This window comes from Oryzias latipes, chromosome 3 (genome assembly GCF_002234675.1).
Source record: "Oryzias latipes chromosome 3, ASM223467v1".
In the NCBI taxonomy this organism is placed as follows: Eukaryota; Metazoa; Chordata; class Actinopteri; order Beloniformes; family Adrianichthyidae; genus Oryzias; species Oryzias latipes.
The window spans coordinates 13822942-13839588 of record NC_019861.2 but is presented as its reverse complement, the minus strand read 5'-3'; the positions used below and the strand labels follow the sequence as shown (position 1 = coordinate 13839588).

Here is a 16647-nt window from a genome sequence, read left to right as displayed (position 1 = left end):
CCACTCTGACGAAGACGTCCGTTGAAACATGTCAGGTATGTGGAAAAACACAACCTGTGTCTGATAACAGAAGAACCAAGAAGTCGGAATCCTGTGTTGTATTGTTTGTAAGTCAAGATCATTTAGAAAGTTACTACACAACCAGGTGAATCATAACACAACAGTCAGTTGGGCAAGAAAACTGAAACTGACACAATAACAAACATTGGGTTTCCACTAAGTGGTAAATGACAAAAAAAAAGCACTGACGTTCTATTTAACCTACAGCGTTCAGAAGTTTTCCTTTCATCACTTATAGGAAAACTATTTTCCTATAGGTCATTCATAGTTTATTTATTTATTGTTACCAATTTGATTTTTTTTTATCTAAGACTAATTTTACTTTGTTAGTTTGACATCTTTTGTCAGGGAGTGCTGGTAAATGTTTTTGAATCGATGTCTGAAATGTTGATTTCCCATAAGCAAGATGGAGGGGAGTTACCTGCACTCACCTGCTCCGACATTTGCAGCAGGAACCTCTTGCTCGTTTGTTTGCCCGTACACAAAAAAGTACGTAGAATGACAGATGAGATGGCCGCAGTTGATGAATGAGTGGAGTTTGTGTTGGAAATGAGTCTAAAGTGAATTCCTCAACTCAGGAATCTGGAAGAAGCTGTTTTACAGAGAAAACGTTGCAGAAATGCAATTCCTCTTAAAACAACCCTCCCAGGCCCAAGTTTATTGTAGGCGACCTGCTTAAGCTTTCTCTCTTTGTTAGGTTTCTTATCTTAAAATGCCCCTTTGAGTATGATTAGTATTTTTTAAGCAATAAAATACCATCTGTACCCATCTAAATATTAATTCCAAGATATTTGACAACCCGATGCTTTTCACAGATGGGATTTTGTGTGCATTTAATCCTTTTCGTGTAGAATAATTCCCTTTTTAATGTCCCATTTTATTTGTAGAATGAATCTTTTGTTTCCTAAGCTTCGAGTCGGAGCCCATGTCTTTGTTTTTCAGTGTTTCTTTTTTTGTACAAAGCATGATTGCTGCATCATCCTGGTTATGGGCCTGAGGCGGGTGTGGAGGTGTGTGGAGGCACAGACAGTGCAGACGAGCACAGACCTGGTTCTTCCCCACAGAAACACATACACCTGTAAATAATTCAAAGCACCAGATGAGGAGCGTCTGACAGTGGGTGGTAAAAAGAGTTCAGTGTCCATAAAGTCCCATGAGCTGTCCTCTCTAAAAAATATATATATTTAATGAAAATCAATTAAACTAATGCTTAGTATCTTGGTAAAGCAGATAACTGGATTCCACAAACAGTTGTGTAAATGCATCCATGTGTTCAGCTGTGGCTTTCCTTTGGCTTCCTCTGCCAGTGCGAGCTGGCTCTGGACTCTGCCATATCAAAGGTCAATGTGAGTGTGCACATGGGTGCATTTAATATCTTGTTGGGGCCATTTCTGGTATAATCCAAAAATATTTATGTGAACCAAATGGAGAAAAAAATTACTTAGAATCATCTGGTTAGGTTATGTTTTCTAAAAATCACCAATCTAGCTAAAACTAGTAGATTTGATCAAGAGTAAAACCTGGTTTTTATGTGAAGGAGGGTTAATAATCCAGGTTATGTTTAGGATGATAGAAATTAACTGATTGATAATGGTTAAATTTAGGACTAGATTTGAGTTTTCTCATAGGAATAGCGGGGCAAGAGTGTTTGTGTGCTTTTGCATGAACACAGAAGGCAGCAGCAGTGATCTGTATAATGGGTTTTGTTGTTCCCAAAGCAGATGAAGACTGAGATTAGGCTTAAAGAGGACAGCAAATTTATTAGGCTTTCATTTATGTGAGAGCCATAATCCCAGAGGAAGTGAAAGCTTTATTAGCTTATGAATTTTTTTGCAGTATGCCAGGATCTCTGTCTGCCATTTTGAACCGATAAGTACTCCTGAGTTAAAAGCCCTCTGGACAGTTTGCCACAGAACCTACTGTACATAAACAAAACATTTCGCAATAACGGCATTATGTTCAGTCAAGATAAACAAATGGAATTTATTTGTTAGTATCATCAGCCATTCGTTTGGGAAGATTGTTATTTCCCAGAGAGATCATCTGGATTCAAGTTGTTCACCTATGCGCTTAAAAAACTTTTTTGTAAGATTTTATTGTTTTATTATCTTGTGTACAAAGACAAATGCTGCAGTTCCACTGCGACCTGCAAGCATGCATCCTTCTGATGTCTCACAGGTTGTTAGACAGTGGCTGTTATGTGAAAGGCTTGTCTGTAGAATAAAAGCAATATTCACTCCAAGAGGAATATTTTATACATCATTATAGAAAGCCCCAAAATATACCTATTTGCTCAAAAATTAGAAACTAAAGTTGTATCCACTTTACGAAACTAACAACTATGATCCTATTACTCGTGTAAATCCTTTTCATTCATTCATTTACAACACTTACATTTAATTTTACTCGTGGAACTAATTGTAATGTGCTGGCTACCCTGAGGGATGGATTTTTAATCTTAATCCCATTTGTACAATTGTATGATGATGTTCACAGCCCTCTGTAATAGCAGTTTTTTTTTTAATCCTGCTTTTCTTTTGCTGTTTTAAAACATGCATTAACTTATCTTTTGCAAAAAGAATGAATGAAAGGACAATAAACTCATCACTTCCATGAAAGAGAGTGTCTATTTATAGAAGCAGCTTCCTAAAGAGTGAGCATCTGAAAGTGTAGTTGTTTGTGCTGTTATTTATTCCCTCTAAATGGTACTCTGATGGGCCGATAACCTATTCAGAGTTTACTTTGTCCTTCATCTAATGTTTGTTTACCAAAACTTATCATGCATAGCAACGTCTTTAGGGATCAGCTGACAATTGCCATATTTCATCTGAACTCAGTTAATTTTCCTTCTTGGAACTTTCCAGAAGGGCATTTTAAACACGCCTTTCAAAACGGGAGCTTCCCCTGAATAGATTTACCTGCTCAGTGCAGTTCTTGTAAATCACTGTTATAGGGTGGAAACTTGTTCGTGATCGAGTTTGACAAAGCTGCTCTTCACAAACATGTCATTCATAAATCTAGTGAAAGGTATTTTTGGGTTATATAACCGAGAAACCTTGTTTTCTTCCTCTGTATTTTAGGTTTTTGCCACAATTTAAGATGGAGGGAAAGGAATGGAAAGCTTAAGACTTTTTAGACGTGGTTAAAGAAATGACATGTATACCTATATTATTGTATGTGTGAATGTGAGAGGTAGAGATCATGCAGCACAAAGTAGATAAGTCGTCTGCTGGAAAATGTGTATTCAAATGTCCTAAAAAAGCACATCTTTGTATTTCAGTTTGCAGTCATTTCAGTAGCGTTTTCCTGCCAATGATCTAAACTGTATGAAAATTGCTCGCTGCTTCGGCATTGATTAAGGGCAATGGCCTCTTCCGGATCGTCTGTTTCACAGTCATTGCCGAGGTTTGTCTGGGTGGGTACAATTATAGATTAATTATTATTTGCTATTTCCTTGAGCAACAGAATATTGCAGACACAATTGTCTGTATACTGTGAGAAACCCTGTAATTCCCAAGTGTGATGATAATCTGCATTTTTTTCCCATGATGTGTGGCACATAACAATTACCCAGTGGGGGAAAAAAACATTTTTTTCCTTTTTTTTTTTCTGTAAAAACTGAATTGTGCTTATAATCAAAGTGACATGCTTCCATTTGAATATTTCAAAGAAATATTATGATTATTTCTTTAGTAACCTAACGGCAGTTTTTGCATAATTGAAAACCAAGAAAAATTGGAAAAATTGTTATTTTGCTCTGAAAAATACACACTTTTTCAAAATTAACTATAGCACAGTAGAACCAGATGCTAAACTGGCCAACTCAAGGTTTTCCTTTAGAGCTAGTCACTTCTGTCCTTATGGGTTTATTTAGAAACATAAAGAACCTTCTATTTCAAAGAAATACAGCAGCACAAACAAGACTGAATTACTTACCTTTGTAATGCAATACCTATAAAAATTGAGAGTGCTGATTCGACATAGGTTTTTGTTAGAATGAAAGGATGGCGTTGAATTATCACCTGGCTCTCCATCTCATGTCTTAACATCCCTGGAGGCTAAGCGGTGTGACACTGTGGTATCCACTTCAGCTCTGTTCACACTGTTACTAAAAACTAAAACTATTAAGAGGAAGACTCCCCTGTTGACTAGTGTTTACACATGTATACAATGGTGTTTTTTGGGAAAAAAATGTTTGTAGATGTAATCATATATCCGTTTTTGTACAATTTATTTGGTTGTTATTTTATTGTAATTTAATCTTGCTTAAACTATTTAAAATTTCCCTTTTTCATGGTGGGGTTGCAGTCAAAGCTGTGTGGATAGAGGAGGTAGTTGGTTCGGGTTTTGACTTCTGATGCAGATGACAACCTCCTGATTTAATTTCCATGAGGATTCCTGAGGCTTTGGCTTGAGTTGTTTGTTTTTGTTTTTTATTATTTGGATTGGGTGATTTGGTTATTGGGTGTCTTTTTAAAAATGAAAGAATTAGTGAAATTATTCACTAGATACTGTCTTATCTGAATTTCTCCTTAAATCTTGTCTCTCTGCTTCATCCTCTCCTCTCCAGGGAGCAGCCGATCTACACCACCAGAGCCCATGTCTTCCAAATTGACCCAAGCACCAAGAAGAACTGGGTTCCTGCCAGCAGGCAGTCTGTCACTGTTTCTTATTTCTACGACAGCTCACGTAACAGCTACCGCATCATCAGCGTGGATGGAACAAAGGTATGTGTCTGTGTGCGTATGTGAGGGAAACTGATCCTTGCTCAGTGATTTTATTTGCGTAGTAAAAGAAATGGAAGAAATGAGAACCCAAAGGGTGAAATATACCCCTAAATCTATTGAGCATTTCATAAATGCAACTTCAGCCTCTGGAATAATCACGTGTTCCTGGAGACTTGATGGTTAATGCAGCTACCTGCAGTTCAAACAGTGACATACAGATGTAGATATTTTTTCCCCCCCTCATTTTTATGGTTTTACTAAGTAATTATTTAAATAAAATGAATTAATTATTGATATGTTGTGATTAATGTTTATATAATCTTTTAAATAAGACATGTTTTGATAACTCAGTAAAATAATTTCCAACAATTCTCATTACTAAAGCTTAATTCAATTTTCATCTTTGCTTTCTTATGTTCTTCTCAATAATAAAAAAATATATTATTTCGTCCTAAACAAAAAAAACCTCTTTCAAATGGCACTGAGGCCAGTCTAACTTCCGGAAGCTGTGTTTATATAAGGTTTATATTTTAACCTAACAGAGCTAAAAGACCTGCAGACCTCTTTTAATGTTTGAAAAACCCTGTTGGCTCCCTGCAGCACAAAATAATGGATTTTTAAGGTTTTATTATTAACTTAAAAATGCAATTGCTCAGGACCAAAAATCTGACAGATATTGTTTTGCTGCAGACGAAAGGACATTAAGTTTGGAGGGAAAGCAGCTGATGCTTCCTATAGAAAAAAGCATGGGGAAGATCCTTTTAGTATCAATTGAGCTGAGCTACGGACGGAGCACCTGCCTGATAGGTGTAAAAAGAACCTTTTATTCTATTTAATAAATCATAATTAAAAACTCAGCTTAGTAATCAGGCTTTTTTAAAATCAAATATTTAAATATTACCTAACATTTATGTGAACATTTTCAAAAGGTTTGCTGGGGATGAGCAACAAATGTCACTTCTACCTGCTTAAAAGGGATGTCTTCTGCACATTTACTTACTTTTTGTTATTACCCTTAGCTCACAAAGTGGGTCTCAAAACACTGTAAGGAGTTGTAACCATAATAACAATGGTATCATTTGTGCACATAAAACTACTTACTGAAATAATGACGAGACTATTGAAAAATGGCCACAAAAACAAACGATTGATTCGATATTTAGTCTTTTTTTATTACAGTTTTAATTTCTCCAAATGTGAAGCTTTAGAAATACTTTTTTTTTGCTTCCTAAAATGAGAATTTTTTTTTTTCTATGTGCACTTTTTAATGCACAAACTGCTTGTGATGGAACAAAATGCCACTTTTTAGTTTCCCATCTGTGAGGTCCTTGATTTGGGTGTAAATAGCACTTTAGATGTCAAATAAGAAGGCATGCCAACATTCTCAAGACTTTGAAGTAAAAACAGATGAGTTGTCTCAGACTAGTTTGAACCATTGTCATAAAAGTAACAGTTCAAAAGTAAAAGTGTCACATTTTCTGAGAAAGGAAAAAAAATGCCATACAGTATTTTATTTCAGCAACTTTTACTTTAGCTAAGTGACATAGTAGATTATGTTTCCATGGCAATCATTTTTCTCTCTCTTCCTCGCTGTGTGAAAGCTGGTGGATGGTTGCGATGGTAATATCCCTCTGCGAGCTCTGTCAAGGAATCACCTTTTGAACAGACTCGCTAGATCTTTTTCTGCAGAGTAACGACAGAGAATTGAGGCTAACAGCTAATCGGAGCAGGCGGGAGGGCTTTACAGGATTCCTGCTCAGTTTGATCTGTATGTAGAACGCTGAGCACAGGCGCTTTCTGCTGCTTTCTCAACACTGATTAAGAATGCAAGTGTGTCCACTTGAGATTCTTGTTTGATTAAACTGGTCTCTGACAAACAGGCTGAATTACTAAAAGCCTAAATTGATGAAGTGTTTGTTATTTTTCCTGCAAATACAATCTCTTAGTGAGTGGATGCACACATTTTCCAGAAAATGATCCTCAACTCTCTGTGGGCTTTGACAGTAGTCCTACTGTGTCAGCTCAAGTTTATGTCAAAATCTGGAATTTTCTTGCTGATTTTAAATCCCTTTTGTTCTTTCATTCTTTTGTCTTCTATGTAACAGTAACCCCAAATCCTCTTTCTACTGTTTGCAGTCATTTTCCTTATCTTTCTTCTACTGCAATATGAACAGAATGCGGCATTATAACCTCTGTGGGGGTACTAAAACCTCAGTGCTAGAAATGTGTGAAAAAAGGATGAATCTCTCATATTCTAGCTTTATTCTCTTCAGTTCAAATAAGTCAAAGTGATGTCTGTGCGCAAAGCAACCAAGGGGGAGGAATTTTTGAGTCATCAAATGTTAAATGCAGATCATGGTTTGTTCACGAGCTGCAAGGGAGACAAGTTAGTCTAGAATAATCACCTCTGCTGATGCACACAAACTGTGACACGCTGTCAGCTCATGTGCACCTACCTATTCATGGCCGTCTGGCAACTTCATGGTGTTGATACGGCAAAGAGAAGAGCACAAGAACTGTTCTTGTGTTCATACTGGGGATCTATCGACTCATTCTAGGGTTCATGAAATGTTTGGAGAGTAGACTGAAAACAATTCAGGGGTTATTAAACTCAGTTTTGTAGAGGTGTGTTCAAAGAGGCAGTCATTTGCATTATTCATATGTATTAAATTGGAGATTTGCTTTAAAGATTCTCTCTTCAACCTTGAAAAAATTTAATTTTTGTTCATTATGAATGTGACAGAACATACCTGTTTTCAGCCTCAGCTACGTGCGTTCAAGTGACTACTTTCATCAAAAGGTCCATGGAAATGCAAGTATTTGCATGTTTCAGGTTCCATGTTCAAAACTCTCATGTCTACTCGCCTCTAAGTAGGTTTTTTAGATGTTTTTTTTGGGCTCCATGTACACAAAACGTGCATCCATTGAAGGCGTGTTGACAGTTAAACCAGTTAACCTTTGACCAATCAGGGACTCAGATTTAGTAGTGACGTATGGCAGTGCCAACTGTTGGCAAATTTATTACGGTGGAGCAATTAACAATTGAGGTTAGTGTCCGGCCGGAATTAAACAACACAAAGTCTTTCCTATGTCGGAATTGAGCTGGGAAAGAAAAAGCCTGGGGAAAAATTGTATGAGATTTGCACCACTTTAACATTTTGCACCGAGCCTCTTCCAACTGTAGGTAGATGTGCTAGTATGTACCCTAGCATCAGGTAGCAACAGTCCAGTGTGAACACCGTATGCTAAACATGCGTCACGGATGCTCGTTTATCATGTTCTCGAACGCGCGTCACATGCCTGGTGTAAACGTAGCCTGGTGGGGAACCTATCAGAATTTCACTCATTTAAAAACACTCACGATTGATGTTAAAATACCTTAGAATTGTGTACTGTTTTTTGTATCTAGTATGCTTCTGACAGGAAATACAACATTTTTCCAAGGGAAATGCTAAAAGTGCATAAATAACCAGCCTCTTTGGATTGCTTTACCAATGGCTACTAATATTTAGTTGCATATTCCTTTATATATGTATTTTTTAACAGCTTTGCTTTTTTATTTAAAAATGTATTTATTTCATTTTTTTAGTTCCAGAATCTTTTCATACGCCTTCGACCCTGCTTCTGTTTATTCTAAAAAAAGTCAAAAGATCTTGCGATCTCACACCAGAGCATAATCTGTATTCATTCAGCAGGAATGGACACAAAATAGAGATGCCAGCTGCACACAAGTAATAAATTTGCCGCACTTCCTTAAAGAGTGCTTTTAAAAAGATAGCTAATGTATTTTGTGGGCTTAATATGTTGATGGGTATGTTTGGCCTTAGGTGCACCTGGTAATTTCCTTTTTGCCGTTAAGTTTTGGTTATATTAAAAAAAACTGTTTCTATTTGCAACAAGGAGGACATGTACCCAACACACGACTGTTAGTTTGAAACAGTTTTGAATGTGAATGACTAAAGTACAATTGGATTGTACTTTTGTGGAACACTTTGCAGCCGTGAGACAGAGGACTGTTTCTGAGACCCAAAGAAAAGCAATGATAAATTTAAAATCACTGGAAAATCTGCACAATAAAATCACATTGCATGTTAGCAAATTTTCTTTCATAAATGTAAATTGGGTTAGCAAATGTTCTTGGAAAAATAACCATTAAAATTTGAAAGAAATGCAATAAATTTCAAATACAATGGCTGCTCTTAAACAGCTGAACGTCCAGACTAGAGCCTGCAAGGCAGAACCATAATTCCAGCTTCAAAGTAGAATTTCCTGTTAATAATATCATTCCTGTTGATAATATTGCATTTTTGTGACAAAGTGAACATACACGGTTGGGCCTCAGACCTGAGCTTTACCGAAATCCCTCAAAGGATCACTTCTCCATAGGATAAACATGCAAGTATTCCAGTAAAACAGATGTTCGCATACAAAATATATGTTTTACTAGCGCAATATTTGAACAAGAAAACGGTCTACACTTTAAACCAATGGGAATCCACATGGTACATGCAGGTCTGCTGGTTCTTGCTTAAATCTTGATAAACTGAGTTTTATTTTTTTAGGCACGCCATCAATTATGGTTGTGTGCTGGTATCCTGCCTCTTCCCCATGCATAAAAACATCTATTTCAGTTATCAGTCCTAAAGAGATCAGTTGCCCTGACACATTGCATCATGAAAGCTCCAGAGGGATTGTTACACCCACGGCTTGGTAAACAAGCAAAAACCTCACAGCACAGGACTTCAGGCCATGCTCTGGTACTGGAGCTGGAGATTGCACAAACTGTTTCAGGAAGAGAAAATGCTGCACACTGAGGACCTTTCTTTTTGATTTATTTGGTGCTTCACATAACATGCTTGCACTGCTGTATGAATACCTCTAGAAAACACAAGTGCCTCCATAGATGTCTGGATTATTAACAAGTTGGACTGTGTGTCTGGAAAAGAGGTCAGAAGCACCTTCAAAAGACTAGACTTTCAGTAAAACTTTGTAATAGTTGAGTGCATCAGTGGTGAAGAAGAGGTTGAGAGGTCGGATCACTTTATGACAAAGTGTGAAACCAAATAACTGGATCTTAGAAGTTAAAATAAAAAAATATATATTTATAAAATTATGCATTTTAGAAGACTTATAAATGGGCTGAAAAATAATCCACTCTAGGTGTGGAAACAGTGTAAAATTATGCTGAAGTGTTTCGCTGAACAGCAGACAGCAACTCCAATGCAGTTTACTAAACAGAAAGTCACACAACATTTGCAGCAAGATTCTTGTGATCTTCGCAAGTATGTGGAGGAGAAAGAGCTTGTACAAGCAGTCACTTGTTGGGGCAGCAACACTTGAGCCAGTGACCCACAGAACCTGAAGAAGCTGATGGAGAAAGCTGGTTCTGGGCCAGACTTGGACTTGGATTCAATTATATGAACATTTATGCAGCAAAATGTGGAGGAACAGCTCGTTTTATGTACCATTACCATTCACTATATACCTCATGTGTCTGTCGTAGATTACTGTAACTGTTCAGTTTCTTTTATTGATCAAACATTTTGGAGAATAGAAGAATGCAGGTTTTTAAAGTGGCCAGTTCAAATTGGAAGATTACATTAAGAACTAACTTATTTTACAGATTTCTCTTCCTTCTTTCGTGCCTTGTTCAATGGAAAGCCTTAGTACCCATGAAGGAGCATAGAGCTTTATGAGATCTGCAATACATGGTGCTAAACTGTCGAGCTTTAAAAATTAACAATAACATCTTAAAATTGACCCTGGCATGGGCAGGGAGGCAAGAAGCAGAGAAATGTGATCTCACTTACTGGTCGCTGAAAAAGTTGAGCTGCCAGCATTTTGGGGATAGAACCTCAGATGAGAGGTCAGACTAACATAACGGTTCAGAACAATTACATTCAATAAGAAGGCAGATAAAACGAGATGGATGATTTATTTAAGATAAAAGAAAACTTCATTATAAGAATGTCTCGGTTTGGAGACGAGGCCAGCTTCAGCAGCAAAAATATGTTGATTTGATTACAACTAAATTAGACTTTTTGCCCTACTTTGAGAGCAGACCTTTGTCATTGTTTTCACTGATCAATATTTCTGTTGTTTGGCTGTTGGTCACAGTTACTAGTGTGTCCTAGTTTGGCTTTCTGTTCTATAATGAACAGGAAGTCCTGATGGACATAAATAAACTCCTAGCAGTCAGTTTGTTTCAAGTTTTTCATAAATTGCATTTGTTGTTGGAAGGTTATGACTCAATAAAAAAAATTATAGCTATCCTTAGCAATACGCACACACGAGCCCAACAAACACACACACACACGTTCAGCTTTGTCCCACACATGCTGACTCCCATGTTCTTCACATTCTTCCAATCTTTTTAACTTATAAGTACTTCATAGATTCTCAAAAAGCTAAAGAAGCTTCTCCTTCAGCCGCTTCACGTGCTGAGTTTCTAACTGACCCCCAGGTCATTAGCTTGTCAGGCTTTGCTCTGCGCCTTGTGCGCCACTTGATCTGCAGCCGAGTTCATCAGCTGCACAGCTGCGAGCGTCACTCTAACCCCCCCCCACCCACCCCTCTGTCACACCATCCCACGCTCTCGTTTGGTTGCTTGCTGAGCCAAAGATTCCTACATATCCACAGATGGTCACAAGCCCACAAAGATCAGGGTAATCTGGGCGCCCTGTATTTTCTTGGTTAACAGGGTATCCACTTTATTGAAAATCATGGAGTTTTTTTTGTTTTTCTTTGTTGTTCTGCTCACGATACATATTTAAAAAAGATACCTGTTGTTAAAAAGATATTCTTTAGTTTTGCTATTATTAGCTCATTTTAATTTCAATAAACAATGGTTGTGTCAGAATTCCCTACTACTAACTACACACTTCATAGTGCTCTCTATTGACTTCATAGTGCGTTTGCCATTTTGTAGTGCTGTTCGAATCTACAATTCCAAAATCAAGTGCCCTAGAAATTTACCAGAAGTCTCTGCGAAAAACCAGTGTACATTGATGCTCACTAGATTGGAGAACATAGACCACAATGCATTGCGTTTGAACAATTTTTGAAAAGAAAATGTTTTTAAATGTATTTTTTTTAATAAACCATCAATGTTTTTATCTTCAAAAGACAGTGGCTTCATAAATGATTGTCGCAAAATGCTTATCAGTTTGATTTTCACTTAGTGAAATCAATGATGTCATATTTGCCGTTAAAAAACAACAAAAAAAGAAAAGTAGTGAGCATGGTGTCCGAATTGCTTTTGAAATCTACATAGTCCAGCACTGTGTAGTTTTTTAGTAGCTAGGGGTTAGGGTGGGAGTTAAGACGGCTAATATAATCTATTCTAACAACAACAACAAATGTCATGGTATTTTATCATAGTTTAATATTAAGATTAAAAATCCTTCAGTTGTGAGTGTAATCATTACTCAGTGATAGAAACTGTGTTTTTTATGCTTGAGCACTAAATTTAAACACTTAAAACGTTTCTTTACTTACTTTAGCTTTAGTTATCAGTTTCCCATCAGGAAGCTGCAGGTTAATACTAACTCTGTCTGAGTCATTTATGCTGCTTTATGTTGTGGATCACTTCTTCACTAGCAATTCTATGAGTAAAAAAATACGTGTAAGCATTTGTTTGGAAACGTCTTTCGAGCTACAAACACAGCAGGCAGTTCAAGAACACGCTAAAGGCACATTCTTGAACAGGAGTTTAGCTCATGTTGTTCACACTGTACAAGCAGGGAGGGGCTTCTATTTCTTTTTCTACTCTTTACTAGCGCATGTCCTCCACCTACAGTTGGAAGAGGATAAGGGCAAAATGTCGGAGTGGTGCTAATCTCTCAAATCTATCACAGCTTTATTCTGATAAATGAAAGACTTGGTATCATTGAATTCTAACCGGACACAAACCGCAATTCTTAATTTCTCCTCTATGATCAATTTTTCAACAGTTGGGACTTCCATGGATTAAAAGGAACACCATCCATACGTCACTACCAAATCCGAATCCCTGATTGGTCAAAGTTCACGTTTAGTAGCTACGCAGAACCCGAAAATGGTCGTAGAAACTTGCGTGGCTATGCAGAAGCTTGAAACCCATCTTTTTACATAGGCTTTTCACTGGAAGTAGCCGCTTGAACTTGCAGAGGGCCTGGCTTCATCGTGAAGATGTAAACCTGAATTTTGTTTTTAGCCATTATGTTAAAAAAAGAAAACCAAATCAATTTGGTTGGATTTCTGCAAAAGAAACATCCCAAACTTTGACCTATCCACATATGGTTGTCATAGTCCAAAAAAACGTGTCCAGATTATTTTCGGGGTGCATTTTGGTTTATTTTCAAATTGTTTGGTAAATAAACAACCTGATTAATGAATCTTTCATCTGTTCATGGAAAACCATTCAATTTCTTTTGTATTCTTCTTTGTGTTTCTTTGGCCCAGTTTTTCCAAAAGGATCATTAAAATTGTATCTAAACGTAACACTTTTCTTTCAGTTAACACTGCGAGCCTCATTAAATGTTCATTCGGCTCCTTGAGACGAGGCGTGTGACAGTTGTTCAGACTTCACCCAGGTTTGTCCTGGGTAACTGGGTCACCTTCTTTGGTCTCTAAATCATATCTAAAGGAGCATTGGTTTAAAGGTTTGCGGAATAGCTACACAGTAGATTTGTAAGTCTTAAATAGAAGTCTCACACACTTTGGAAACTCTCTCATTGTTCTGGCAGGAAAATAGTGGTGATTGTTTGCTGATATTGCTTATTTTTGTTGGATCAATCTCTGATTTTGGCATCTCTGTCTGGTAATGATTCAGTAAAAATATTTAACACCTCAGCCTCTGAAAAGATGGGGATGGAGACAGTGGAGGCGTGAAAAAGGACACGAGTCTGTCAGCACTTTGAATTCTCAAATTCAGCGTTAACCTTGTTGCTATGAAACGGGGGTTGCACTGTAATTAAACTCTCATCCGTTGTTTCTTAATTGTTTGGATAATAAGTATGTGCTGCTTTTATTTAGGTTCTGGAATACCTTTGTATTTAAACAGGATTTCTGGTCATTTACAACCGCTGAATGTTGCAGGTGTTTTTTGGTCATCCCTCTTCACAGCATGTAGTCCATTAAATGCACCAACCACTGAAGCCTGGACTGTCAAGTATAACATTTTCAAAAATGTGCTTTTCTTCCTGTCTCTGCGCCACACAGTCTGCACAATTTTAGACTGCAGCTGATGTTTTTAGGCTGCACAGCACCAACAGGTGGATGTGCACTGTGGCAAATATAGACAGTAACTTGATGGCATATGTGTTCATGAGTGTGCAGTCTTCACTGCATAGTGTATGATCGTGCTTGCATATGTACTTATCTGTATATCATCAAGTTAAGCATATTTCACATTAAATCAAAATTTCCACCATGTGGCAGAGCTTTTAAATCACTTTGCATAAAGGTTCCTGCTAGATAATGTAAATTAGTCAGAGTATTCATCATGCAAATGTAGCAGATGAAATTTCTTCGCATTTTTACAGCTGAAAAAGCCCTTTTGATTTTAATTTAATCAAAGATACTGAAAAACATCATTCCAATGAGAGTAGTAGTCTGTGTGCCAGCTGGCCTGACTCTGCATTGCTCCGACATGGTCACAAAATGAGTTCTTTATCTTTCCAGGTTATCATCAACAGCACAATCACACCCAACATGACATTCACCAAGACATCGCAGAAGTTTGGGCAGTGGGCAGACAGTAGAGCCAACACCGTGTTTGGGTTGGGCTTTGCCTCGGAGCAGCTCCTGTCAAAGGTGAGTGGAAACATTTCTGTTAGAAAAGCTTTCATGCACTGCTGCAAAGTCCTGTTCCCGTTGGAGCATTTGAATATGTATAAGAGTGCACAATTTTATTAAAAATGGCTAATTTAAAAGATTTAATAAATATTTTGACTTTACAATTGTTCGAATTGATGAGATATTCCCTTGCATGCCATGTTGTTTTGTTCCCTTTCCTGATAACCCCAGCTCTTTACTGTCTCGTGCTTTCAGTTTGCAGAGAAGTTCCAGGAAGTAAAAGATGCAGCCAAGCTGGCAAGAGATAAATCTCAGGAAAAAGGAGAGACGTTGAGCAATCACTCACAGGTAAACCACACCACTCTATAGTTGCTTTTTCCTACCTTAGATAAATTTTTTCCACAAATTCTGCAAATTATTCTTTGTTTTTTTTGTGTTTTTTCAGCCAACTACTATATTTTTATCTTTCTAGAGGTTAAATGTCATCCTAAGAGGTCTAGTTATAGATGAGAGAAGCCGTGACATTAAGGCAGCACTTTGAGACTGGCTCTGTAATCATAGTTATTTCACAACATAAAAATCCGACTCAGCCTTGATGTGTTTAACCTATTGAGACCTGGTGTCCACATACAAGCTATCACATTGTGGGTTTTATTTTCTCTGTAGTTAATTCTGATTACCTGGGATGCTGTGTCTACAAAATTAAAAATATGTATATCAAACAAGAGCTCAGGTCTCAAGAGGATAAAGCTAGGAGAAGAGCCATTTCTCTGATCCCTTCAACAGTCATTAGAACCAGCATGTTCTGGTTGTTTTCAATGCTTAACTAAAATGAAATCTGGATAATTTTACGTAAAGACAGCAGGATAAAGGACACATTTCTGCCTGTCAAACAAAAATGAGCTCCGATCCACTCCGATCATCTTTTGATCTATTGTAAGAGCCTTCCAAGTGGTCTTTTAATTATGTTTATGCTGTTTTTAGGCAAAAGCCCTGTGGCACTTTCTAGGACATAGTTTCTGCAGAACGACAGTATTTCATTGCTCTGAGCTGCGGGTGGGACCGTTGGTGTAGGGCAGGGGTCGGGAACCTAAGGCTCGCGAGCCATATATGGCTCTTTTGATGGTCACATGTGGCTCGCAGACAAATCTTTAATTCAAATTTTTTTTCTTCATTAGACCAGTCTTTCTCGTGCGCGATGCGATGGCAGAGGCGCGCAGTAGTAGCGGTGCTTAGAGAGACAAATCTGCGCCAGCACTAGTATAAGTTTAAAATTGTCTATTAATTCACAGAGTTTGTACCACCCGGAAACCTGTGAATTGCCGTGCCTAAAACTGCGCGCTCCCGTCTCTGAGAAAGAGCGCGCAGTTGCGGGGACGGGATGTGTGAGGGAGAAAGCAGAGGGTGGGGCTGAGGTGTTGTGGGGACAGGCAGCAGGTGAATCGCGCAGGGATTGTAAAAACGTAAAACCTGCTGCCCGTCACTCACTGTAGCGTGTGAGTGTGTGTTTGGCTCCGCGTCTGCATGTGAGCAGTCTGTCTCACATCTACAGAACATTCAGACCTAAGATCACGTTTAAAGTCTCAACGCCTGCATGAAGCAGAAACTCACCACGTATCAACCAGACTAGACCATCAGCAAAACTACCACGAGAAATACTCATCATTTATTAGAAACAGAATAACAATGTTATTAAAAAGAATCCACAGACTTACTGTACTTTAAAAAGGTTGAAATTACATCAAATGCACACATTCACTTGTATTTTAGTTTTAAACATATTGTCGCGGACTGAGTTTAACTTGGCTGTTGGGCCGCGTTAAAAGTTCTGGAGTTCATTGAACGCGTCAAGCAGAGATCTGATTGGCTCTCAGTTCTGTCGCTCAGCCTGTTGTTAGGTAGTTTGGACCAATGGGGTTCAGCTATGGGCCGAATAAGGGAAAGGGGAGGGCTGCAGCGGGAGCAGGGGAATATAAAGTTGGGAGACGCGCTCTCGTCTCGTCTCGGCGGGAGAGATTCAGGAGTTGCTGAATTAATTGTTCGGCGTTTGTTGCGGTCTGCAGTAACCCGAATAAAGAACCTT

General features: G+C 38.0%; 1 protein-coding gene across 2 annotated transcripts in view; it reads left to right on the top strand.

The window, feature by feature from the left end:
• Positions 1 to 16647, top strand: part of homer2 (homer scaffolding protein 2) — a 37783-nt gene that overhangs the window by 7532 nt on the left and 13604 nt on the right. For both annotated transcript variants that reach the window (XM_011488635.3, XM_004066919.3), the window contains exons 2-4: positions 4631 to 4787; positions 14451 to 14582; positions 14820 to 14912. In XM_011488635.3, the coding sequence (XP_011486937.1) occupies positions 4631 to 4787; positions 14451 to 14582; positions 14820 to 14912 (382 nt within the window). The remainder of the gene's footprint in view (positions 1 to 4630; positions 4788 to 14450; positions 14583 to 14819; positions 14913 to 16647) is intronic.